This window comes from Ornithodoros turicata, chromosome 10 (genome assembly GCF_037126465.1).
Source record: "Ornithodoros turicata isolate Travis chromosome 10, ASM3712646v1, whole genome shotgun sequence".
NCBI classification, from domain to species: domain Eukaryota; kingdom Metazoa; phylum Arthropoda; class Arachnida; order Ixodida; family Argasidae; genus Ornithodoros; species Ornithodoros turicata.
The window spans coordinates 21,472,543-21,498,860 of NC_088210.1; the positions used below are offsets into that span (position 1 = coordinate 21,472,543).

General features: G+C 46.0%; 1 protein-coding gene across 1 annotated transcript; it reads right to left on the reverse strand.

Annotated features, from left to right (window-relative positions):
• Positions 1-6,368: 6,368 nt before the first annotated feature.
• Positions 6,369-13,056, reverse strand: LOC135371003 (transcription factor HES-1-like). The gene is made up of 4 exons (XM_064604972.1): positions 12,901-13,056; positions 11,617-11,721; positions 7,651-7,741; positions 6,369-7,549 (listed from the first exon to the last, which is right to left on the reverse strand). The coding sequence occupies exons 1-4, from the start codon at positions 12,967-12,969 to the stop codon at positions 7,080-7,082; spliced, it is 735 nt and encodes a 244-aa protein (XP_064461042.1). The 5' UTR covers positions 12,970-13,056; the 3' UTR covers positions 6,369-7,079.
• Between the last annotated feature and the right edge of the window lie 13,262 nt (positions 13,057-26,318).

Genomic DNA, 26,318 nt, shown 5'->3' on the forward strand with positions numbered 1-26,318 from the left:
CTGTGGCTTCGGATCAAAAGTTGGCTGCCCCCTTCTCTATGTGCCGGCAGAAATCGGTCTGTTATTCGTTGTATCAGAAGGTGGCAAGTTCAAGGCGACGCTTACAGCTTTTGTGCAAAGTGTGATGAACAGCCACCTCGACCTTGTTCGTGTCTTTAGCCATAGGTCGTTTGATGAAGACTCTGAACGGCGACCTTACAACTGTCCTGGTCGTTGACGAGAGATGTGTTGTGCATCGCCCGGTGGGTGGGTGTACTTTATAATAAGTGGCGATACGAAGAACGTGCATTTCCGCGGCCGTTAAGCGGGGGGTTGACATGCCTGGCCCTTAGAAGGACCTTAAAGTTAGATTGAATGACTACTTTGCAGATTCGGAATGGAAACATAGGAAAGTGAGCGATTGCGGATAACAAACTACCTGGACAACCAGGACCAGGAGACGAGTCGGTTTTTGTTTAAGCAGACAACCTTGGTTTGGTGCTCGTCAGTACAATGATTTCGAGTATCGCTAAGATTATTTTTCGAAAGCAATTGAACTACGTCATCGCAAAAGCAATGAAAATACATGTAAAATCATAAATTGTAACTTAAATCGCTTTCGTCGTCGGAGAGGTGACGGTTTCACATACGCTTTTCACTTTGTGCAGATACATCTTTTTCAAGTTCGAGTAACTCAGCATTTTCTAACTAAATGTTCTCAGTATGCATTCTCGTCATATCGAAAAACTTTCTCTGACCAGTATTCGTGCATTGAAATAATTGAGCGATGCATGATCCCCCGAACTGAAAAAATTGTTTAAAGCTGAACTCTTCATCCTTATCGTTAGTATGCAGATTGGTGTAACCGAAACTTTCATTCACATATGGCTCTTTCTGTGTCAAAACGAAAGACTTCTTTTTATCCCTCCCTTCTAGACGAAGTAAGTTTCCCGTCGTGCTGCTGGTGGAAACTGTGCCCTTTGCTTGGCGCAGTATTGATACCGATATCTCCGCGAAATAGCGACGTGGACTGAGATAGGAATTATCGCCTGGCTAGTTCTGGATATCCCAGTTCGCGGTGGTGTTGCCGCATCACACAGTAGCACCGTGTTCGTCAAGCCCACCGGCGCCCTCCCACTATCGTGAATGCGCGCGCAGTTTGACGTGGTATGTAGAACGCAACACATATTAGTGTGTTTTAGTGCGTCATACGCTATCGCCTTTGCGTACGTAAGAGACAGCGTTGGTTGTTCTGCGCACGCGCAGAACATAAAGAGCGACCTTCGCGCTGTGCGCAGAACCACCACGATATCCTTTACCTGCGCAAAGGCCATATCGTACGATGCACTAAAGCTCACTTTTTTTTTCTTTTAGCTTATCAAAAAGTACCGTTTTAGTTTTCAAAAGTTTATTTCAAACTCCTTTCCAAACAATCCCCATATACCTTTTATCTGTTTTCTGTCGACCACCTTATTTCCAAAACTGGCCTATAGGAAACGTCCAACTTCGACAAAAACGTCACATTTATCATCCAGTGTAGCAGAATCTACTAGGCGGGCACCCTTCAAAACATGCTTCTTTGCTGTGCATAGGTTGCCGATGCTACGCAGAAATTTCTCTCTCTCTCTCTCTCTCCTGCTTGTATTTTATTTTATTTTTTTAATCTAAGACACGCAGTCCTACTTCAAGCTTGTTCTCACTGGAATGTATAGGTTTCTACAAGTCATTTCATTTGTCCTTTTAATAAGTACGTCATGTTTGGTACTGTGTTCCTCAGGGCAAACCAGCTCGCGTGGCTCAGTGGTTAGCGTTAGCTGGGCATGTCACGTCGAGACAGGGAGGTACACTGGGTTCGAATCCCGGTGCCGGCAGTAGTGTCTGGGGTTTTTCCCGGGTTTTCCTCAGACGCTTTCAGACATATGTCGGCACAGTTCACTTAGAAGTCGGCCCAGGACGCACATTTCCCGAGGGCGTCAGTCGTGTCGTTGCCCACCTCTGTGAGGCCGACAACGACGAGCGCTTTCACCACCACCAAAAGAATAAAGCGACACATCAAAAATACCAATTGAAAACATCAGTGTACTTCAATTACTTTTCAGATTTATTGTGACTTACAATTATGTTTTTGTAATTGTAGCTATAATATATTTTCTAATCTGAGCATGTAGTTGTAACTGTAATGCAATTGCTGACAGTACTCTTTAGAGGTGGGAAACCGTCTCGCGACCTAAAATACTCGCCATCTATATCTTGCACCTCTCCTTTTTTGCAACATACGTAGTTGAATGCAGCCCCACTAAAGCCAACCGTATTTGTAAAAGTTTCGAAGATTATGAGCCCATGAAAATGTCACGAACACGCGAGCAATCCCAGGTGCGTCTCCTCTGCCACCTCTCCGGCCTCGTGCTCTACCAGCGGGGAGCAAGGTACTCTCAAAAGGGTCAGGCCTTTTCGGGCGCGCGGGGACTAATTTAAAATTCATGAAAAGCTTATTTTTTAGCTTGGCCCATTGTGGACGCAAGACGATGACATAAGAGTTGCGTAGAATGAGGTATTTTATGTAAGAACCTGACACTCGAGATGCGGGGATGTGGGTTTCCTTAACATTTTTGTCGAAATTCTGAAGTCTCTTTAGAAAGTTCCCGCTTCGAGTGTGGTTTACGTAACTCGAGCTCACTCGGCGCTTGTTAGCGAGGGACGCGGTTTCCGAAAGGAGATCTTATTTATTCTTTGTGCTATCGCGAGTAGGGCTGTGACATAGCTGTAACGACCTTCGAGTGGTTTCAGCTGATGTGCTCGCATTCCGGTGGCTTTTGTGCGACCCTCTTTGATGCAGAAGATGAAAGCGTTCGCGCGAGCACGTTGGGAAAATCCGGCAGGTGGAAAAGTGGCGCCACTGACCGGAACAAATCGGCTTTTTGCGGTTATTGTTGCGAATCTGGGCAGTTATTCACGCTGAGGCATGGTATACTCGAAACTGTAAGATTCCTTTTCGAGTGCGGGTACCATAGTGAGAACACAAAGTTAGTTTCGTTTAAGAATGCTCTGATGCAGTAGCGGGCTGATCTCCCGTGTATTCACGCCAGTGACATCCCCACGGAATATTCTCGTGGAAACACGGAGCTGAAGAAGAACCAAGAAGAAGCCGCGTGAGCATTCGCACGGTGCCGCGGAACATAGGAAATGGCGTACTGTCTACTTAGCAGACGACACCCTTTGCGTCTCTTCCTGTCTTCTGCTACGAAACATCTTGTGGCTGTACCGCTGGACGTTCCCCACGGTTGGCAGTGCACGAAGAGACATGACGTTGAAAGCTTGCGCTTTCTACGCTACAGCGCTATATGCGCTATGATGCAGTACTGTTTTACAACCATGCACTTCGTGCTGTAGAACACTAAACCGCAAGGCAATTTATTCAGAGGCCTGGTGCAGCGCTTGGTAGAGGTGAATAAGGCAAGGGTCCTACCTCATCGTTTTCTTTCTGCGTTCTTCGATACTAATAGGTCCAGCCAGAACACACACAAGGGTTACACTGGGAACCTACAAGACCGGGAAGACCGGGAACAAGCAAGACCGTAAAATTTGTTGTTGTAAACAGTAACGAACGTTTTTGTGCGAATGTAAGCAATGAATCAGCATATACTCAGAATTTGATCCGTGATATGATCATGTCCAAAAGTCCCCTACCTAGAGAGAAAACAGATCTGAGAATATGTAGTACATCTTTCTATAAATCTAAAGCGTATACAAGCTTCCGGTTTCGTTGTTACTTATTCGTCTTACTGCTTTTGAAATCCACTACGAGAAAAAAAGTAGTACCTAAAACGGCCAACCCCTAGCCTTGCATCCACGAGATTGCCTTCAAGAGAACGGGACCGGCTGAAGGATACTATTATGCTTTTCGGAAGAGTTCAACCAAGCGTGCCATGCTGGCAAACAAGGGAGGTGGGAGGGAGAGCAAATAATCCGAACCAGCGTCCAGTGAAGTCCGGTGTGCGTGATTTCACCTTCGGTTGATTCTCCCACAAATCTCCAGGGGTCGTGGGGTTCGTTCGCTTCGAAGGCTGCGTGAGGCTAATCTGTTGTCAGCGCTTTTGGTGTAGAACATTTGAGAGCAAAACATATTTAGCCACAACAACCTCCCCCTTTTTTTTTGTGTGTGTGCGTGTCTGTAGGTTTACTTTTTCCTTCCTTCGCCACTGCCAATAATTCAGAGAAGCTTACAATAAGGATGGAATGAGTGAGGAGGTTCTAACTCCTTTATGTGCTGATCGAAAGGGACTCTGAATTGTGGTATTCGTGACCACCGGCGCTCCAGTGTCTGTTTAATGCGTTGGTTACATCGCTAACACTATAGCGAGGGTTACTGCTTCTATATTATTTTGTGTTCCATTACTTTGCTTCAGAATGCTTATTTTTGCGCATTATTAATGCGGGATTCATACTACAATCGGTCGCTCCCATAATGCATTCCTCTCGGGCATACTTCGAAATAAGGTGATCGAAATCCCCCGTTGCAAAATAAACAACTGTAGATGACTATAAAGTGCATAGTCGCGCACGGGAAATTGCCAACGGCGAACTCGAACTAAGCTGGACATAAAAACGCAAACACCTAACTTGTGCTGACCTAATAATAAATTAACCGACGTGCTGTTCCGTATTGTACGTCCGCCCTGCTAAGCCCAACGGCCGCTAAAATGTGGCTTTCGTTCGCTAAAACGAGTTGGATAGACATTGAAAACCCATGGATTTGAGTGGTTAAATAGTGATATCGTGTTTTTAAACACGGCATATATCATCTTACGAAGCAATTCCCCTTGATTTTCTTGTTTCGAGAACGTGAATTTCGAGTTCGGGGATGTCGCAACCTGGAGTATCGAGGTCCTCCCGTCCCGTCCGTCCCTCGCGCGTCTAGGAATGCAAAATTTCTGTAAAATTTTAACTGCAAAAAAAATAAATAAATAAATAAGTATGCCCCTGTCCCACGGCAAATTGAATGTCATTCCCAGCGAATGACATTCGCACTGAATGACATTCGTTTCGTGTCGCACGATGAAGCCGAATGGCAATGCATGCGAATGGTATTCGCCCAGCGAATGGGTTTGGGGAACTCATTCGTTTTTCCCTCTCGCATGGACTGCGTACCCTCGCAGTAGAGAGGAAGCAATAACGATAAACCGTTTGAAGAAATGAAAGACGAATGAAAAGTTGCACTCCAATATTTTATCACGGATTTGATAACATTTGGTACGAAGGGGGGGGGGGGAAGAAGGCTAAGCACTGTTTTTCGGATAACTATACCCTCGTTCCCGGTCGCCACGTTGCCAAGTGCGGTTCAGGTCGGCTTCGTAGTTATCTTTGCTTGTGGTACCAACTAAGTGCCGTCCAAAACGCAACAATTTTGTGAAATAATCTAATGTTTCGCTATAGTTTAGAGAAAAAGCAGTAACTAATGTACCTGTATAATGCTTCGTACGTTCGGCCCTGCTGTCCTCATCATCGACACTGACATCATTTGCGAATGACGTTCTGTTTCTTCGTGTAGCTCGATGCAAGACAAATGAATGCCATTCGGTGCGACTGTCATTCGCTGGGAATACCGTTCAGTTTGTCGTGTGACAGGGGTATTACAATACCTTGGTTTTCTTTTTGTAAAAACTTTTGGTTAGGATATTTTGCTGAAGGCTGCAATACAGTCAAACTCCTTTACAACGAAACTCAGGGGACAGCAAAAAAAAAAAAAAAATTGCAGTAAAGGTATTTTCGTTAAAAAGGATGTCCATTATTGGACCTATAGGGCTCCGGCGGGACCACAAAAAAATTTGCTGTAACGGTATTTTCGTTAAAAACGTGTTCGCTATAAAGGAGTTTGACTGTATACACACCTCTGGATACACCTTCGATTATATTGCGGGATTTGCTCGTGCTGATCTCTATCAAAGTTGAATTGAGTTTGAATGTAAAAGTCTCATTGTAAAAAATATCTACGTAAAAAGCGATCTCATTTACGTGTTGTTTGTCCTCTATAGTCTGAATTTCTTTAGCTGGAATTTTGCAAGTTTTACTTTTCAAGGAGTCTTTTTTTTTTTTTTTTTCTCGTACTCATGTATTTCTCCTGAGCCATGATTAAGTATATATACGTAATCGAGTAGTCAGGAGCGATCGTATCAGGATTACATCTCCGTACTTTTCATTTTCTTCCTAATCGAACATCAATCAACTTTTCACAAGAGGCAGCGGCGAAGCGAGATTCCTAGAAATTTGGTACTGGGAACTCGCCGAGTTTCGGTCTCACCAATGAGGAGAGGGGACCATTTTTACATCTGTCATCCGAAGACCCCGTTCATGTTTCTGAGCATGCCCAAAAAGAACGGAAACGAAATACATACAGTGGTGGTTCAAGTTTATTTTCAGCATACAAATAACATTTACGCTGACAGGCACTTGATTATCAAGAATGATAACTTATATTGGGCTCTGTATGAATTCTGTGAACTATTTACAACATGGAGCGACAATTTTTATTTGAACTTTAAAAAAATTACACTATATACAAAAACTGGGCTCTTTGCGTTTTATCGCCGGTACTTTGAAACAATGTCGTTTCACCTTGTAGGAATGTCTTAACATGAGGCATATTGAAGGCACACTGGTTAATTGAAGACAAGGCTGGTTAATGAGTGGTATGTTAACGTGTCCAGAAATAGTGACCAGTAACATCATATACTGAACGAGTGCGAGCCTTATCACCAGAAGCCCTATGAAACATATGGCTGATATTGCCTGTTGTATATGCATATTAGCTAGAGATTGTAACAACAAACGTTGAAGACATGCTTCCAAACAGGTACGGTGGTGGTGGTGGTGGTGGTGGTGGTGGTGGTGGTGGTGGTGGTGGTAGTGGTAGTAGTGCCGCAAGAGGTCGCCGTTGGCGGCCTCACATAGGTACGATGACATTCTGGAAGACAGTACCATATCCAATCGCGTCAGATCACCAGATCCAGTGGCACAAGTAAAAAAAAAATGTTCCACTCTTGTGGCTGAGAAAGTATTTGACGAGTTTCGCTTTGGCTTCGTTTCTGATTCCTATACACTGGCTACCAGGGCCTCCACACGGGGTCGCTGCCGAGCGCCGGTGCTCTTCGGATGACGCTGCAGATCTGACCTTCTAGCCTCATCTCGGCAAAGTCGTCGCTCGTGGACGCCGTGGAGTCCGTGTCGCTGTAGGGACTAGCAGGCATGCTGATGGTGGGCGAAGACGACGACGCAGACCGACTGCTGGTGGTCGCCAGGTTGAGCGGGCTGGTGGCCCTTACGTCCTGCTGGTCGTAGGAGCAGTAGGAGGCTTCTGTACGCGGCTCTGCTTTGACGGTGACGCGACTGGTATCGACGGGTGGATCTGGTAGGCTGTCGGGTGTGGGGAAAGACGCCAAGCACGACGCCAGATGTCCCAGGAGGCGAGACCTTATGGAATCGTCTACTTGGACGTCGGAGGCGAACCGCATTACTTCACGAGCGCATTCCGCGAAGCCGGCTTGGAAACGAGTCTCGAGCTCTTGAGTAGAGGCTGATGGGAGAAAAAAAAAAGAGAGACGGAAGTGTTACCGAAGGTGGATAGGGTTTACAACAGAGTCAACAATGTCCTAAAACTACGGTCTGGACACTCACTCGAAGCGCCGCATTTCTGCTGGACATTCCTAAGGTGCTTGACGGTCATTTCGAGGATGTCCGCTTTCTCAAGCTTGGCGTGCCTAGAGTTCTGTAATGAGACAAACAAGGTTGTTGAACATCACACGCGGAAGCTGAACGAACAATTAACACGAACACATAATTAAACATCACCATTCACCAATGTCCAAGCAATGGTTTCAAAGGTAGCAGTTCACGAAAAGTCCATGCAGGGCACGAACCTGCGCACCTCTGATTGCCGGTGTCACGCCGACATCACACACCTTGGTACGTTGACGAGAGCGCGGTGACGGCGTAGTGTAATTGGTAGCACACCTGACCGGCAACCCGAGAGGTGTGTGGGTTCGTGTCCCGCGACCAGCACTACGCTGAATTTGTCTTTGTTATAGTTAACTAATTAGTTACACATCCTTCATTTAGCTATATTGCCTGCGTGCGACTCACAACAAACACGTGTAACAAACTTCCTAAAAACATAAAAATAAACTCATGTACAATAAGAAATAAGCAAACTGCTTCCGGCGCCTCAGCCGCAGCTCCCCAAGTCACGATGTCTCACCGACACAGAAAGGAGATGACGTATCACTTGGCATTAAACGCGCACAGTCTTGAATAGCGGTAAAGCGCGTCATAAAACAACATGGGCGCGTATACAAAACGCTCACGCTCAAGACAACCCATTCACCCGGACGTCTACGCATGAACGACGGCACTCACCGTGGGAATAACAGCCACGCATACTCCTCCCTCAGTAAATATCTCGGCCGGCCACTCTGAAGACCGTATAGATCGTCTATCACCGAAGACGAACATGCGGGCGCAACACAAAAAAAAGGGGGGAAGGGGTTAGGGTCCTGTGAGTCACGATCACTATGCCAGGCGTGCGGCCTTCTGGATCAGGGAGCGCCATTCACAAAGACCGAAGCATCAATGGATTTGACTTACGCATCCAATGTTACGCGATGGTATAAAAAAATGTGGATGCCGATACTTGAAAAGGGTGAACGATCGCCCCGAGGTCGTAACCTGGGATGAACCCGTCTCCGAAGTGACCTTTGCTTTTAAGGAAGGCGGAGCTGGGATGTCCCGTCTAACAGGAGCGCGACAGATGCTTTAGATACATATCAATTTGTATAGGTTAGACGGTGAGACGTCTGGGAAGTGCGTATCGTCTTTTGGGGCGCGCATGATGTTCGACGGGGCGAGGCGAATTTTTAATTGTCAATAATGAGTTGTGCTGTTTTAAGGGTTGTAAGCGGGAGAGGAACTACTGGTGTAGGGATACCAGAAGGATGCTGTCGATGAAAAGCACACAAGAAGGTCCTAAAGGTGGTGGTAATGGTGGTGGTGGTATACACGACTAACGTTGTGGAAGGATGTGGGTCCTGGGCCGACTTCTAAGGGACAAGGTGGTGGTGGTCGACCGCCAATGATAGTAAGACCTGACTTTTTTTTTTCTTCTTCTTCTTCTTTCGAGGATCTGACTTGCTGTTCATACACATCACGAATTTTGAAGTAGCTGGTCTTTACTGCCGCCGAGACTAGCGTTTCGATTCTCTTTTCGTATCTAATCTGACACGTTGCTTAGCAGCAAACATAATACCACTCGGCATCTATAGGTACGACGTACAAACGTGGGCGGTACCGGGAGAGACCAGGGGGCTTCCGGCGGTATAGTGTCCGCCGGAATAAATTTGTTTTCGTTGTAATAAAGTTGTTGTTGTTAGGTACGACGTGCGTATCGTTGGCCATTCCCACCCCAATACCTCTCTTCTGTTCGTCAAAAACGAGCAAGGAGCCGCTCGACAGCTTCTCGTCAAGGTCGACAAACATGGGAGCCACAGATAATGCTTCAGTCCTGCTTCCCCCGTTCCGGCGTCTACCTGAGGGCAGGACTATCAGGCCGGCATCTCTGTCAAGTTCGTTTCCTCAGTGCGTTTAGTACGCAGGGCTTTCCATCATCCGCCATTAGGAGAGACGCGAGTGTATCGCCCAAACAGCGGCCCCTAATGAGTTGGGGACTGTGAAAGAAGGGAGGGCCACTTCTGAGCCGGCCGCCGCTCAGGGTGCTTAAGAGATTTCTTTGTACATGAGTACTCAAGGGTAGAAATGAATGGCGTTCCATAGACTTGTGGTTAGAAAGCGCGTGGACGTGTGCCTGGCGCGCGTTTGCAACGGAGGGGGGAGTCTCGAATAGCTGCTCGTCCATTGTGATCAATAGACAACAACAATACATCAACAACTAGGAACCCCTTGCAATTTCTCCTTCTTCAGACTCCGCACAACGAGTGAATGGAGACAGAGGTACATGAACGCCAACGTGTCTGCAGTCCGCCCCAACATGATCCCGTTGGCTCGCTGTTGGTGACGTTCCTAGGCTTCGTCATTGAACGGTACTATTTAGACGGAAACCGTACCTATAGTCACCATCATCACATAGAGGCATTTAAGTTTGCCGCAGTTTGTTCCTTCCTGCGGCATTCGGAATCGGGAAATCGAGTCGTAAAACGCTTCGTGTTTCAAAGTAGCCCGACCTTCACGCTACGATCGTGACTGCTTGACAAGCGGACAGCATTGTGACACTCAAACGCTTCTCGTTACACCGACGCCGGCCACACTGTTATGTCCAAACAGTTCGCCACACGAAAGACAGATGATTGCTTCCTGTACTATTGAACGGCAAGCGGGCCATTGACCGTGCATCTCGTGGAAAGAGCAGCTACATCGAGACAAAGAGCAAGCGAGGAAACACAAACGACCCTTCCACGCGACTTCCAAGAAACCATTTTCATCTTATTATGCGAGACAGTTTCCTCGCAGTTTTCAGAGAAAGCGGCTCGTTTTCTTCCGACGGCCGACACTCGAAACCCCCGTGCCATATGCGGGGCTGCACGCTCCCCAAATGTCTCAAGGACCAGCAATGTCTGGGAGTGTAAACCAATAAGCCGTCGGCTTTGCATCTCCGTAACGCAGCCGCCGAAAACACGTGTTGACAGGGCTTCCCTCTATATACCATGGTACCCCGCGGCAAATTAGGGTAGTTGCTACTGTAACTGATGGCTTTTCCGGATAGCCAAGTCGTTCGTCAGCGGTGCTCATCAAGAAGAGGTCTATGTATCCTGGGAGACCCCCCCTTTTCTCGGTACGATGCTGCAGACAAGAAAATGCTCCTCTTACGCAAGGTGATGAATGGACAGGCTAACAAGTGATGCGAAGAATGAATTGCTTTTCTCCGTTCCGTTTATCGTCCTGTGATTCCTGGAAAACAAGCCACAGAACAGAATCCCCGTGGCGAGTGTCTGCAACCATTGGTTTACACGTTACCAATGGAGCCATGCCACTTCCAGACTCCTTTTACCGTATGCTGCTTACTACTGTTCCATCGACCTGTATCCGTAACACCTAGTACCTGATTGTTCGCACCGAGTGCGCGCCTTCAATGCGCACGAGAATCAACCCCTTGACAGCACGGGTCTTCTCCCCCTCTGCCAGTCAGCGGAAGCGACCCCGCTTACCACGACCTTTTGAAAACGGACTTCCCTTTGCCAGATTCAAACTGCCCGCCGCCGAAACCGTTGGCACGCGCACACCTGTCATACGTGCATTTTCTCCCAGCTGCCATAGTGGCCCGTGCGGTGGCGAGACGGAGCCACCTGCATCCGCAAATTATCTCACTTCCGCCTGGAAGTCGCACTTGGATTTCTTGAAGAGTCTTCTACAATCACCTTATGACATATGGGGAAAGTTTTTGTTTGTTTGTTTTTCTTTAGAGATTTGGGATTTACTGCTCCAGACAAAGCGACGCATCTCATCGTGCAACCTCTACAAGTTTATCCGACACCCTCATCGACACTGCTCAGAACCCCAGTAGTGCAATGCGGACAAACATAACGCAATGTACACGTAACATGCTTATCTCGTTGTTATCACGTGGTTGACTCTTACCTGTGTTTCTTTCTGCGTTGTGCCATCCAGAAGAAGGCTCTTGAGTTGCGAGAGACTGTGGTTGATACGGGCCCTCCGCCGCTTCTCCATCAAGGGTTTGGAAGCCTGGTCAATGAACATAAAAAAAAAAACCTCATACAGCTCTCTGTCATTGTGTACTTTTACTTGTTACACAGGCTTTTCTCATCGCTTGGCGTGTCCACTACCTTCCCCGCTATTTTATCTTATCAATGCTGCATATTCGGCAAGTCCAAAACGGTGGAATGCTTAATCAATGAACGCTATGTTTATGGTGGCCGGTATCAGCGCGTGTGTTCAGGTACCTTCGGCATACTTTCATTCCAGGTAGGCTTATTCCAAGCATGATCTCGCTACCAAAGTACCGGTACCAATCCCCACGTGCCTCACACGCGATAACGCGGACCCGCATGCGCCGCGCACGTGTTCAGATTCGTAGATAAGGGGGCAGCAGTCCGATTCCTTATCTCGCGAAGATCCTACCGAATCCCGAAGTGCACAAACAACACCTCTTTGTGGACACGTATCGCCACCCCCCTCCCCCTCCCCCCGATGTATACATAGTTGCCAGTGGACGATTATCAGTGAAGCCCAACTGATGCCGGAAGATATTGTCCGCATCACGCGATAGATAACGCTGAGTCGGCTGTATGGAGACCTCTCAAAAAAGGCGGGGAAGCATGCGTCACGTATCGTGCGATGAGTTGATTGTTTCGACACGCCTCCGGGGAATGCTGTAGCGACGGCCACTGTATAGGCGCGATCACTGCTAGAGCATGATTGCTTTCTGCAAAGGGGCGTCTATAACGGGGGGGCTACAACAGACAACAGTATTTCCCCTTTCAGTCCTTCTCCGAGCTACATTTCTTTTCTATAGGATTTTCTTCAAACAGGGAACATGCGCAACAGGTTGGAAATATTAACACCCTGGGCTCAAAATATATGACGTGAAGTCAAATACATATATTTGCATTGTGGGAACATAAAACACCTCAATTGCAAGCAACAGTGTGTAACACACGTGACATAAGTAGCACGACTTGTTTAAAGTGCGGTACGATTATGCTGAAATACTAAGTGTAAATTTACTCGGCGTGTGTTTGCGTAGGACCCATGTCGGAAAACATGTTCCTTCACTTTCAGCACCATTTCTTTTTTTCTCTTTTTTTTTCCGTTTGGTTACTCATGTTACGCAATATTGCTCACAAGCTATGCAACGAAAAGTGCTCTCTGACGAACGAAACTTTGTGACAAATTTGAACTTACACGTCGGGTCTCTGCCCTGGACTGCTGATGAGCAAATCCGAAGCCTCTGTCGGTGGGTGGCATGGTCATGGTAATCCAAGAGAGCCAAAAGCGGGATGTGTCAGGCTCGCACGTGCTCCAGAGGCACACTGCACGCTGCCATCAATAGTCTTTCAAAGCCCTCACGCACACGATGACCTTGACGCGCCAATCTCCTCCCACTTTTTGCCTCGCGCTTGCTCCCATAGGCCTGTTGCGCTCAAGTTTGCCCGGCGACGCGAGCGCCAATCGGGACCCAAGCGGGAGCGGGAGCAGTGACTGGCCCGCACAGCCAGGCAGCCAAGCATGTATCGTGGTTAAATATGCCGCCTTTCAGATCGCCAGCGCACGGCAAACCACAACACAAGTCGGGCACACAGTATTGTTGTGTCGTTGGCTACCATAACAGATTCCAAAACGTCAAAAATAAGGTTTTATCGCTTCCTCGGAAACCCTTGGGAGACAGAAAGGCGGAAAGCGTAAAAACGCCGCGAAGTTTCTGCTCTGCATTCCACCTGGAGATAATGTAGAGTTATACCCAAACAACTTGCGGTAGAAATTTACTTGGATATATTATTATTATTATATTATTGGATTCTTATTATTATTATATCACAAAGTTTGCCAAACAGTTAGTACTTTATATGCAAATTAGAGGGAAATATGAAAGGCTTACTGTGGGCATCGACTCCCGCCGGTTCTTCTTCTTACTGCTATGTTCGAGGGTCTTTGTGCAGTGTGATGTTTACTTAAATAAAAGCAATGACCTTACTTACTTACGTTCTTCAAGAGACCCGCTATGAAGCTACCCCGTGGCATTTTTGTTGGAATGCTATAATGGAACACCGTGCGTGTCGCTCTCATGACCTTTCGGAGATCAAATAGATTCTCCGTTTGCTCTCCCGTTACCACATTGTCGAAAATGCCGTTCAGAACCTCTTTCCAGTCCCACTGTAAGGCTCCCCTCTGTTCAGACTCAAGGACCTCAGCGAGTGGACAAACTATGTCTGGGTACGCGTGAATGATATCACCAGGCGGTTTTCTTTTTGCAGCGGGAGACATTTGGTTGATATACCTACATTACACAAACAAGGAGAAATATATCAGATGCAAGCTGTTTATTACCAAGAGCAATAAAGCATTGTTTTGAGGCAACGTACTAGGTACACGGTACAATACTGGTTGATGAAACATATAAAATGCGGAAGAATAACAGAATAGCCAACGATCAACGATGCAGCAGGGTACAGCAGCAGCGTTCAGTAGAGAAAGATCATTGGCAAATGATCAACGATGCAGCAGAGATGACTGTAGCCTCATCAGCTCTAAAAATACAATATGAAAGGTCTGCATCCGAGCTCCTGCCTAAAGGAAAGCACATTGTCCACATTATACATACGTACTCGGAAATAAATCGGCGATACCCTTTGTCATGTCACGCCTGCGGCTTTGAGCTTGGCTTGCCTCTCTTTTGTTGTTGCCCGTACATGTGGCGTCTTCTTCCTTGTTCAGGTAGCAGCAGACTGCTGCCGCGTGCTTACATTTTCCCGCAATTCCCGCTTTACAGGTACACGGCGCAACATAAACTGTCACGAGCACTTGGACACCTGTGATGGAGAGGTACCGAAATTGAGTTAAATCAGCTTTCAGTGCGGGTAAAATGTGCATTCAATGTTTTTCTGATCAGGTATATCATTTTGATGTACAGTTGACAAATATTACGTACGATCACGCCGACTCACCTCGAACCGGACGCTATAAACCACGCTGTCCTTCACTTCTTCAGAAATGCATTAACGACGATTTCGTTACCGTCCGATGCTTGGTCGACGCCGAAAACATTGACTAGTAACTTGCCCAATCGTCAATGACCTCCAGCTTTTCAAACCCACGCAAGATGCGATACATTGCTTGCTTGCGCCAGAGCGAAACCCGCGAAACCGAAACACTCTTGTGCGGACCATTGTTTCGATTTGCTTCCACATGCGGCGCTGTCGTCCGCTGATCGCAACGCCGCCTGGCCGAGAGCTACAGGCCCATTGGTCACTCCCTCGCCGTCGGGACCTCGTGCTCGCGAGGTGCTGTTTTTGGTTTCGGTTTTCTTTTCTGTTCTGCATCGTCTGCTGCCGTGCGCGTGCCGTCAAAGTGAACCTCTTCATGGAAGGAGAAAAAAAAAAAAGAAAAGCTAAAATGGCCGCGCCTCTCGGGCGATAGCTGGGGCGACGGTAGTTTCCTGAACGGGAGGGAAGGTTGTTCTTTTGTTGCCTGGCATTTAGTTGGTTTGAGTTGGGTACTAGCTTCTTCAGTCGCCACACTGAAACTGCAGATTAGGCTCGCTCTTTGAGAAGCCGCTCTGTGCGAAAACAAGATAAAGAAAGGACTGTTCTCAACGTGGAAGGTATATCCTGTCGCTCTTTTTTTTTTTTTTTTTTCAACGACACACTGTATGAGAACTTTTCCAGCAAAGCCTACTGTTCGTATTACTTTGGAAAACCACACAGAAACTAAAAAAAAAAAACATTTTCAGAAAAAAATTGTCACATGTATCAATAATTTGCAAGTTGCTAATAATATCACGGTTCGTAACAGTATCGCATGAACCGTACCGTACAGTGTTAGAAACAGCAGTGTATTTAAGCTACGTGAGCACGGTGGAAACCTCGTGCCATGTGTTAGACGCTGTCCTTTTTTTTTAACTTCCGCGTAAGCGCCGTGAAGCAACTGGGGCTATGAGCGGCGTACAGAAGTGAACAGTTGGAGAGAGGACAGCAGGAATGAGTGGGGGACAGAGGGGTTAGTATGCGTCCCGGGCCGACTTCAGGGGGAACTGTGCCGACATTCATCTGGAAAGTCTTCGGAAAACCCAGGGAAAACCTCAGACAGCACAGCCGGCGACAGGCCTTCGAACCCGTGTCACCTCCCAGTCTCTGCGTGGAAAGCGATCATCGCGCCTAACCACTATGCCACGGGAGCTGGTGGGACGCTGACCTCATTTCTCCGCTAATGTTGTGTGGCCGAACGTATGCTTATTTGTATAGGGTTCTCATTTCTGTAGATGCGCGGATTCGCTGTTTGTTTCTTGACCAAACATTCAGGCCAAACATTCTTGACCAAACATTTGCCTGAAAGCCATTCAGGAACGACATGCGGTGGCCATCCACCTCGATATAGGGTATATTACAGCTTTCTAAGTCCACACATTCAGGCGAACTAGCTCGCATCCTGGGAAGGTTCGGCTGGAAGTCTCAGAAAAGGGGTAAGTGGGGACACTGTCTTGCAAGGGGAAACCACAATGTCTCGTTCTACAGGGATGGGTCGTTGTTCATATGTGCGTATATGACGACTGCACGATGTACAGATCCACGACAAAACTTTACAGAACACCGCAGAGCGACGTATTTCTTGATCTCAGCGACACGGCGAACGGGAGTGGACACACTAACTGAGAGGTGTGTCGCGTACCCGGTCACCTGTTTGTAATTCTGTCTGCTCCTGTTTGCAGCAACCGTGTCGCTCAAATGACTGTATGCTCCACTCCAGTGTTCCGTAAACTTTTGTCGGGACCTGTATCACATAACTGCCGACTGTTCAAGTGCACCGCAAATATTTCCCAAAAATTCGCATAAACTATACCACGCATTTCGTCCCCTCCGCCTGTGGCAACGCGTCTGGTTCTCCAAAGGACTAAAATCATTCTTTCGTTTCGTTTCGTTTCGTGCGTGCGTGCGTGCGTGTGTGTGTGTGTGTGTGGTATTGAGCCCGATGTTCTGGTTCACGATCAGGCAATCATTGTCGCCACCCACTAATTGACGGCACTGAAGTGGAAATGTGTATGCGCTTTCCCTCTCCTTCTTTCTCAAGAAGAGCGACAATGCGTAGACAGGCCCCGTGATTGGTCGCCTCAAACGATCTGCGGAAATGATTGGAGAAGTCGTTTGCGGAGAGCCAGTAAGAGCCCGCTCCTTCTGTGTTGGTGTCGAGGTATATAAAAGCACCTTTCCGTATACGGGAGGAGAAATTGTACATTTTAATGTCCCTTTAAAAGAGAGAGAGTGGTCACGTCATTATATGAAGGAGGTTTCGATGAAGGCTCCTTGCTGTTGCAATCGTGTGTTTCTCCGGCGTACGAGAAGACAGTCAAACTTCTGTCTTTGGTTTTGAAATGAGAGACACATCGAGGAAATCCTCAGTTACTCACTCATCTTATAGTTATAAAATGAGATTAGATACCAGTGATGTGATTAGACCGTTAGAGCCTCGAAATAAATGACTCAGCATGTATTTAAATAAAAAGTAAAGAAGAAGTAAGAAGTAAAAGAGTGTGTGTTAGACCTCCCAGTCTTCAGCACCACCTTGGCTACCTACCACCAACGAGCAGGACGGCCATGCCGCTGGTAGAAGTGTAATCATGACAGACTTGTACGTATCTTGAGTACGTACTCAAATACAGTATTTTAAATGCTTTTTGCGGTATTTTGGTACTTTACTCAATACTTTTTGCGACAAGTATTTTTAACGTATTTAAAATACTTTTTTCGGTATTTGCTACTCAGTACTCAAAATACTTTCCTTCCTCGTCAAGCACACTTCCCGCTGTGTCCAGATTTTCAGCTCACTGGAACTTAACCCTCATTTTTTCTCTCTCTCTCGTTTTTCTTTTTTTTTTTTTTTTGCGGGAATTCAGGAATCTGTCATTTATCCTCGTGTACAATAGGCTTGTCCCACGCCTGGCCTTGTTGTCAAAAACCAACTTCGTCAGGAAACGCTTCCTATTCATAGTTAGGGAGTGACTTTTTCGGGTTAAACCCGATTCCGCTCGGTTATTCCCCTCCGAATTGATCTCCGACCAATTCGGGTTAAAACCGATTTCTCCCCGAATTCCAGTCACTATAAAATCCTCAAGTGGCGCTTCCACTGAAGACGAACAAAGGTCGCCACGTGTAACACATATAAGAATGGGTCACTTATACGTTCCCAGCAATACACCCATGTGTGTCAACACTGTCTATGCCTTCGGGGATTAGCACTGGAAGGTAACGATCCCGCAAAAAAAATTTAAAAAAGTGAGAGAGAGATTAGGAAAGGACTTAATAGACAAGAGGAGAAACAAAAACACCCGATAACATCCGAAGGCACAATTATCGCCCGATTTCTCCCCGAATTATAGATTTAAAAATAGCGCCCGATTTTTACCCCCCGAATCTGAGAAAGGCATTTAACCCGAAAAAGTCACTCCCTATTCATAGTGCCAGGTGAATCCCCATGGGATTAGGTACAAGAGAATCCCGGCATTTATTTCCTTGGTCACCAAAGCAATAAACACGTGCCAGAGATTGAAAATCCCGTACTGACATACTCGAGGGATTACGAAGTTTTGGGTCACAAAATATCACCAGAGTTTACTTGGGTTCACCAAGGTTCACCAAGCTATTACTTGACACCAAGACCTCGAAAATGAAAGATAGGCTTAAGCATGGCGGATGAAGTTTATTCCTTTCATTTGTACGGCCACGTTCAGAATACGCGTTTCACTTACTGCTAAATACTAATGCACTTTAAAGAGCATCTTAAATACTTCTTAGAGTATTTTGGTGCTCTACTCAAATTACTTCGAGTTTTGAGTATTTTGTACTCTATTTTAAATACTTTTTACATGAAGTATTTATAGTATCTTATTTTAATTACCTTTGCGCGGTATTTTGTACAAGTCTGAATCATGATGGGGTATGCGAGGGGCGGTGGTCGGCCCCATGCACTGTGTGAGTAACGGAAGTTCCTGCGTGACTAGCATCATCCCTTTTCCTTTCAGTCCAATCTGTCACCCCACCAAAGTGGTTTCATCCCGCTATCTTCGTGTAATACCGGCACATATTTCAGATAACGGGATGCTACGTGCCTGCGTGGAATTCCCTCGGAAGGTGAGCCAGACTTTCGATACATTATCAGAGTAACGCGGCGTCGCTCAAGTACGGCAATGATTATTTGCGCACGGCAACAATAGCCGTCCACGTGGTTGCGGGATGTGTGCAACTGATAAGGCTCTGGCAAAGTGTGGCACGACCTGGGAGGATTAGAAATGGCTAGGGTGGGGAGGGTGATTACATTTTATTACATTTCGTTTACATTTTGTGTGGGAATTTGTTGAGAGTTACGTTTTGGAAGTAATAATGACGATATGGATTCATTTCCCGCGGGTGCCGCTTGGGTTGTTATCCCGGATGATACCAACATAACGGGGTGGGGGGCACGATAATAGTGAGTTTTAGCGAGTCGTTTGTGCCCGAATCAAACGACCGATTCTGCCGATTCGAAAAGCGAATATGGGAAGCGAACGACAGAGACTTTTAGGAGATCGGACAATTCGTTCATCTCCAAATGCGTTCCAGATGGATTTCAGTAGCGACTGGATCCCACTACACCTTCGCTACTGTCATGGCCACTGTAAACAGCCGCCATCTTGCTTCGCGATGTCAATAGGTCGTGCTCGCCGAATACAAGGAAACGACTCAGCGCGATTGGGTCGTTCGTATACGAAACCGCGCGCCCAATGACTCGCCAACCATTTCGTAATGCGCATGCTCGACACTCGTATCGGTCGTTTCGTTCATGCGAAAACGACTCGCTAAAGCTCCCTAATGTCACAACTTGAACAAAACGAAAACATATCCTTGGAGTAAAATTGTGATAAATTGCTCTTCCGCTGATTATCGCTTTCAATTGCAGCACAATTTGCGTCTTTGTCAGCGTTTCTAGTATTACAGACGGTGCCCATCTTTACAATGTCCATCGTTATTGTATAGAGGTATTTGTACTGGGTCTGGTATTTAGATAGAGTTAGCAGAACCGTTGATGACGTCACCGTGAAGTCATTGTACATACCGGAACCAATAGACTCAGAATCGTACCCGTTCAGCGGTTGCAGTGGATACGGCCAATGGTCCACTAATACTTTCTATTAACGAGTTTTAGGGCCGGAACGTGTTTACGATAACCGCATCCCATGTCATCATCACTTCTTCATTTATTGTTGTTGTTGATAACCGCAACGGAAGCATATGATAAGGCGATCGCCTCATTTCTTTCAAGCGTCTGACGACACGTAGGTGTTCTTTGATTTGACAGTATCTTCTTAGTCGAGTGACTCCGGTATAGTAAATATTCCCTATATACTGATAGATAATTTAATTCTCAACTCCGTATTGACGCCATTCTCTTTTTCTTCAAAGGTGCGGTGCCGCTATCGCGACGAGTATTTCGGCTCCCATATATCTAATCTTAAAACGCCCAGGGAATAAAAATGATTAGCGCAAGTAGAGGGGGATGAGGGTACAGACGAAAAAAAAAACTTTCAGTGCTGTGCATTGCGAAATATTTGTGCAGTTATGTCTATAAATTGGCTTTATAAATATCGACTGAGCGCTAAATATACGCAAGGGATGTCCCGAGCACCAGCGAACATGGAAACCAAGCTTTAAAGACGAAGCGGCTCTATACCATGAAATAACAATAATAATAATAACAGTAGTAATAATAATAATAATAATAATAATAATAACGATAATAATAACAGTAGTAATAATAATAATAATATCTTTATTAACCCACCCAAGAACAGCCAAAGCCTTGGTATTGGCGTACGTATAGACGATACAGGTAAGGACTTACACATACATATACATATTATGCAGAAAAAAAAAAAATATCTAGGAACATAATCAGAACCGAAACATGATAGGAAAATAATCATATTAGTACATATGGTATACAGACATACAGTACATGGCACTAAAAAGAAAGAAAAAAAAACTGTTCAACTTCACATGCTGCGGAGTGAACGCCATGGGAGAGTCTGAGAAACATTTGTATGGAGTTAAAGATATCAAGAGAGGGGTGAATTGCGTTTGTCATTTGTTGAATATGCGATCGGATTTACAGGCATATGGTGGGATAGGTACTGGTTATTCGCGTGTCTGGTTACATTGACAGGTACGACTATATGAAGCTGATGTATAATAAAGATGGTGTATGGAGAAGTCTGTGTAAGATCTTGTAGCAAAGCATAATATCATGAAAACGGCGTCGCGTTTAGAGTGGTTCGAGGTTAAGAAATGACATTATATCCCTGTAGACGTACATTCTAAAGCCGGAGTTCTTTCTCAAAAACACACTATGTACAATATGTGTAGAAATTTTTTTCTGGTCAGTTTCAGTCCGTGACGAGTCAGTGTAGGAAAGAGAGCTCCACACTGGAGACGCGTATTCCAGTCGCGGTAAAATCAAGGATCGATACAGGTGAAGAAATACAGAAGGCGTGGAAAAGATTTTACATGTACATGTGAGCAAGCAAATAATTTTGAGAGCTGAAGAGCGTACGTAGGAGACGTGGTCATGATGATGATGATGATGATAATAATAATAACAATAATAATAATAATAAACTAAAAAGTTGCTGGCAACTTTTTTTTTTTTTCGTCCGTCTGCGCGGATCTGTTCGAACGTACAGCCTCGGGTATTTGCAGTACATGTTCTGTTCTCCACGGAGGATACCTCTAGTTATGGGCAATGAAATATATTATTCCACGGCATCTTGCCATTAACATTTACAGGTTAATAATAACCTTAGCTATATAAAAGAAATTCCTACTTACCTACTTCGCCATAAATAACCTAAGATACACAAAAGCTGTAAGTGTGCGCAGCATAACCCATTAAACGATATGGTTCAATTCTCGTGCCAGAGAAGTCTTTATGTACATAATTCCTGTCAGCGATCGCATGGCGTCACCCCGTCCTGTTCACCTTCGTAAGTGCGATATAAAAAAACCTTATCAGTATGCACTCACTGGTGCACACGAGCGCCAGATACCAGTTATAGACAGCAATGAAGAGATATATAGAGGGGCAGAAAATTGCTTCGCCGCGCGAAAAACAGCCGTTTCTCGGTTCCGATAAGGACGCCTGGGCAAAAATAAGTCCCTTATACGGCTACACGTGATAATCCGTATCGTGGACGGCTCGCATCAACACCTCCTTCAAGAAGGGCTGTTGGCAGACGTAGCTCTTTTTCAGCATGCCGCGGCGGTCATTCATTACGGGGAAGCTTATCACCAGGGGGGGGAAGGAAATCACGTGTACAGGTGGCTATACAGAGACGAAAGGGCTTGCTTATGTTAACATATGGTATGTCCGTTATTTACGAGAAAAAAAAGAAGAAAGGAAAGAGAACATTGCGTTATTGCGAAGTCAATATACAGTTTCATTCTTTTTTCTTTTTTTTTCTTTTTTTTACTTCTGGCTCCTGAGCTGCTGTTTTTGTGCGATCAATAATCTGAATGGAACGCCAGCGAAAAACCGCGTGACAGTATATATAGTACATCGTGTTAAAAAAGAAAAAGAAAAAACATACAACCAGGACGGGGGCCCTGGAACATTTGTTTACAGCTCCTAACAGCATTTTGCGGAGCGCAAGTTCAGAGATGAATAGATATGTCATTTATCATATTTCTTTCAAACTTAAGTCTCCTCGAAGGTAAATATTGCAGAAACGAGGCATGCCCAGGGTACATTTCTTATAGTGCTGTATGTATATCAGTTATATGATCAGGTTTATGCGTAAGTGTGATCAACGTTAGCCGTTCAGAATGCTTCCGCGCACTGCTGAAGAACCCTCAGGTGGTGAACATCGGCTTCGTTGAAGCTGCCTCCCTCAGTACATTACGCACACATAAACATAAAGTGACGACACAAACAAAGAAACGTAACACAATCTTCAGTGTACCTAAGAACATGGCAGATTGAAAAATGGCAGTCGTTTAATCTCGGTCGCTCAGCTTGTGTGTGCTCCAGCCTCGAAATAGTTCCGTTCTATCATGTTCACAACTAATGACTTGGGATAACTGATGTTCTGAGGCTGGAACAACATAGAGAATAGAAGGGACAATCACATACAAGGCCTCAAGTTGCCTAAGAAATTAACGATGAAAGATGAAAGTCACTGAAAAGGTTAGCCAGCTGTAGGACTCGAACCCACATCTTCTGGATTACCGGTCCAGGGTCCATCGTTAATGACTTGGGCCCGGAAATTGAGACAATGAAACGCAAAAATAGGCGCGTTAATCCGGTACTCTCTTTGGCTTTGTTCGCATTTCAGAATGCTCCATCCAGGAAAACTTGCTCGTTTTAAAGGCTATGGTATCGTACAAGCTTTACTTCTGGTTCACGAATGCTGAGGCGGCCTATACAGAACCACGTTATATCGAATAATACCAGTGATCTTCAAAAGCCAAGAGAGGCCAAATCTTTTGATGAAATATAACTGAACCTCTTCTAGAAAACCAAGGTGCTGAAGGAAACCAAACTCAAAAAACGGAACAGAAGGCACAAACATGCAGAAACGAAACGCAAAATGCAGCACTCAGCATGAGCATCAAAGGCGTACTCGCGCTTGCACTCTAAAAAAGGCTGTTATGGCATCTAAAATGTTAAATCATGCCACTATACTCAACAGGGTTGATAAAAAGGCAGGCCACCCCGAAAATGTCGCATTTAGGTATTTATAGGCATTTTTTAAGCAAGTGCCTAAAATTCCGGGCCTTACTAATGACGTTGCAAGTTGCAAACTTGCAACGTCAACGTCACAGGGAAAGCAACGAACTCGCGGCCAACATGCAGCAGAGGGCTCCTTCTACCAGGCTAATTAGTCTTAATTAGAGGTCGGCCATCAGCCAATTATTATAATTGAATTCTTTGCTAGGTTCCAATCAAGCCACCGGTTCGGGACAAGACTTGCTGGTTACGTTTCGCCACATCGAGGCTTATGGCCATGAGGCTTATCTTGTGTTCCTCTGCTCGTGTTCCAGCCTCAAGAACAGTTACTTTTCATCGTGTACTTCTAAGTCGCCTCCATGTTGGTCGAACTCCTTTGTGACGTCAGCCAAGGTGCTGTTCGCCAACACCACCTCGTGGCGAATTAGCGTGGTCATTTCGTGGCAACATACGGCCTACATAGCGCTGGGGCTTCCTTTCAGCTTGCCCATTTTTTCAAGTGATCCTGGTTTGAATGCCTGCGCTGTGTTGGGGTTTTCCCTTATCTTTCTTCAGGTGCTAACTGTCGGCACAGTTCCCCGTGAAGTTGGCCAATGACGCGCGATCCTCCCGAGGAACATGCAGCGAAGCCAAGCAGACATATCAGTTCGCAATAAAACGTGACCAACCAACAGGTATACTTTGCATTCTGTAAATTCCCTTGTATACTATGTTCCCGATAAGAAAGGTTAGGTGCAAGCGATGCATAAGGTAATAGGGAGTTTTAGTACCACGAACGCAAAGAACTCACATCCCCATTTTTTTCTTTATTCACATCACATCACATCACGCAAAGAAGTAGCGGGGGCACATTGTGCCTGCGCAGAACGTGAGTTTGGGTACAGAGCGTGCGCGTGCACACTCTAAGAAAAAAGGAGTAGAACAGGGAGTAATTGCAGCTTCTACTCCCGTAGTCTGCAATTACTCCCCAGTTTAGTCCCCTAACCCGACATTTAGTCCCGACATTTACTCCCGAGGACTGCAAATTGTCAGTAAACTTCGCGCATGGTCTCCTGTAACAGTCTACGTAAATACGTGTCCGTGGTCAATTTGAACGACATAAGGCTGTATAACTCAGACAACGTAGCAATTTTCCAGCCACACAGAGTAAGAAACAGTTAGCGCATCTTCCTTCGCAAATTGTGCCCTAGTCTGGTGCAAGATTTTATATCACTCGATATATCACTGTTGACGGTTTGCTTCAAAGTATTTTCATGCATGCACACCAATTATGTACCTGGGACTCTTACAACAGCGCGTGAAATGCAGTCTCCACTCTGTGACATTCATTTACTCCCGTGCATTTACTCCCGAAAGGGACTATTTTTTGTGGCAATGCATTTAGTCCCCCAAAGGAGTAAAAGTTCTCCTTTTTTTCTTAGAGTGCAGTGTGAACACGTTACTTACGCCTACCCGCTACTAACCTAACCTAATGCCGCTACTGACCAAGCCTGACGCTGCTTCCGCTAACCTTACCTGACCTAACCTAAAACTCTAAAACTGGAAGGAGCATGTTCACACTGCGCACGCGCTGTACGCAAACTCGCGTTTTGCGCATGCGGAATGTGTCCCCGCTACTTCTGTGCGTACGCAAAGATATTAGAGAGTTTCAGTACATCGTACGCTATCGCCTATGCGTATGTAAGAGATAGCGTTGGTGGTTCTGCGAAGGCCGTAAGAGAAAGAGAGCTTCGCGCAATGCGCAGAACCACCAACACTATCCCTTACGTACGCAACGGATACGATAGCGTACGCAAGGGATAGCGTGGTTGTTCTGCGCAATGCGCAGAGCTTTGTTTATGTCTTGCGCGTGCGCAGAACCACCAACGCTATCCCTTACGTATCCCTTACGTAACGGCATGTAACGTTATGCTAGTGTTTATTTTCTTCTTTCTTTCTTTCCTTTTCCTTTCTTTTCTTCTTTTCCCCTTTTTTCTTTTTCCTTCCTTTTCTTTTTCGTTTCCCCCCTTTTTTCCGGAATAGCAAGCTGGATCTTTGCCTGGCTAACCTTTCCTTTCTTTTTTTCTTAATAAACATATACCGCCCCCCAACCCCCACCCCTTACGTACGCAAAGGCGACGTAACGCGTTCGATACACTAAAGCCCTCTATTGTGTAGTACCCTACCCTACCCCTACCCTACCCTAAAAACCTCGTCTGTTATCGAAGCTCATGAAATGTAATATCTCCGGCACAGTGCTTCCGATTTTTCCGTTCTTTGACATCTTGCACTGTAAAACCCCGTTATTATCACGTGTGTTCTCATTGCACACACAGTGCAACACCCTTTGACCCGTTGTCGTCATTCCCTCGATGGTTATCGCCGAATTTTTACCGCTTTGCGCCCGCTACCATATCACCGTCCGACTTGCCAACTTCGGCAGTTAAACGGGACATCAGTGCGTGCGTGTGTCAGCCATGTTTTTGACACGAGCTCCGCGCTATCTGTGTTTGTCTTGGAACGGAACGGCAGATCCGCTGCCCGAACTTCGATCAAGTGGGTGTCGGCCCCACGTCCTAGACACGTGATGAGGAGGCCAAAGCTCTCGCTGACCAATCGCGGACGCGCCTCGCGACATAGGGGACCAGCAGTTCAACTGGTTTATCTGCTGTCTCCTATCGCGGCAGCAATTTGATGACGGACCTTTTGTTGCGCGTTATCGTGGAAGTTTCCCTTTGTCTGATGCACTGAGGTGTCTCGAAGAGGCCACAAAAAATTGGGTGTTCCGCACTTTTTATTACGTGCGCTTTCGTGGCATCGTATTCTTTTTCTGTTTGCTGCGGAGTGCTTCACGAGGCCATGCACACAGTTTGCTG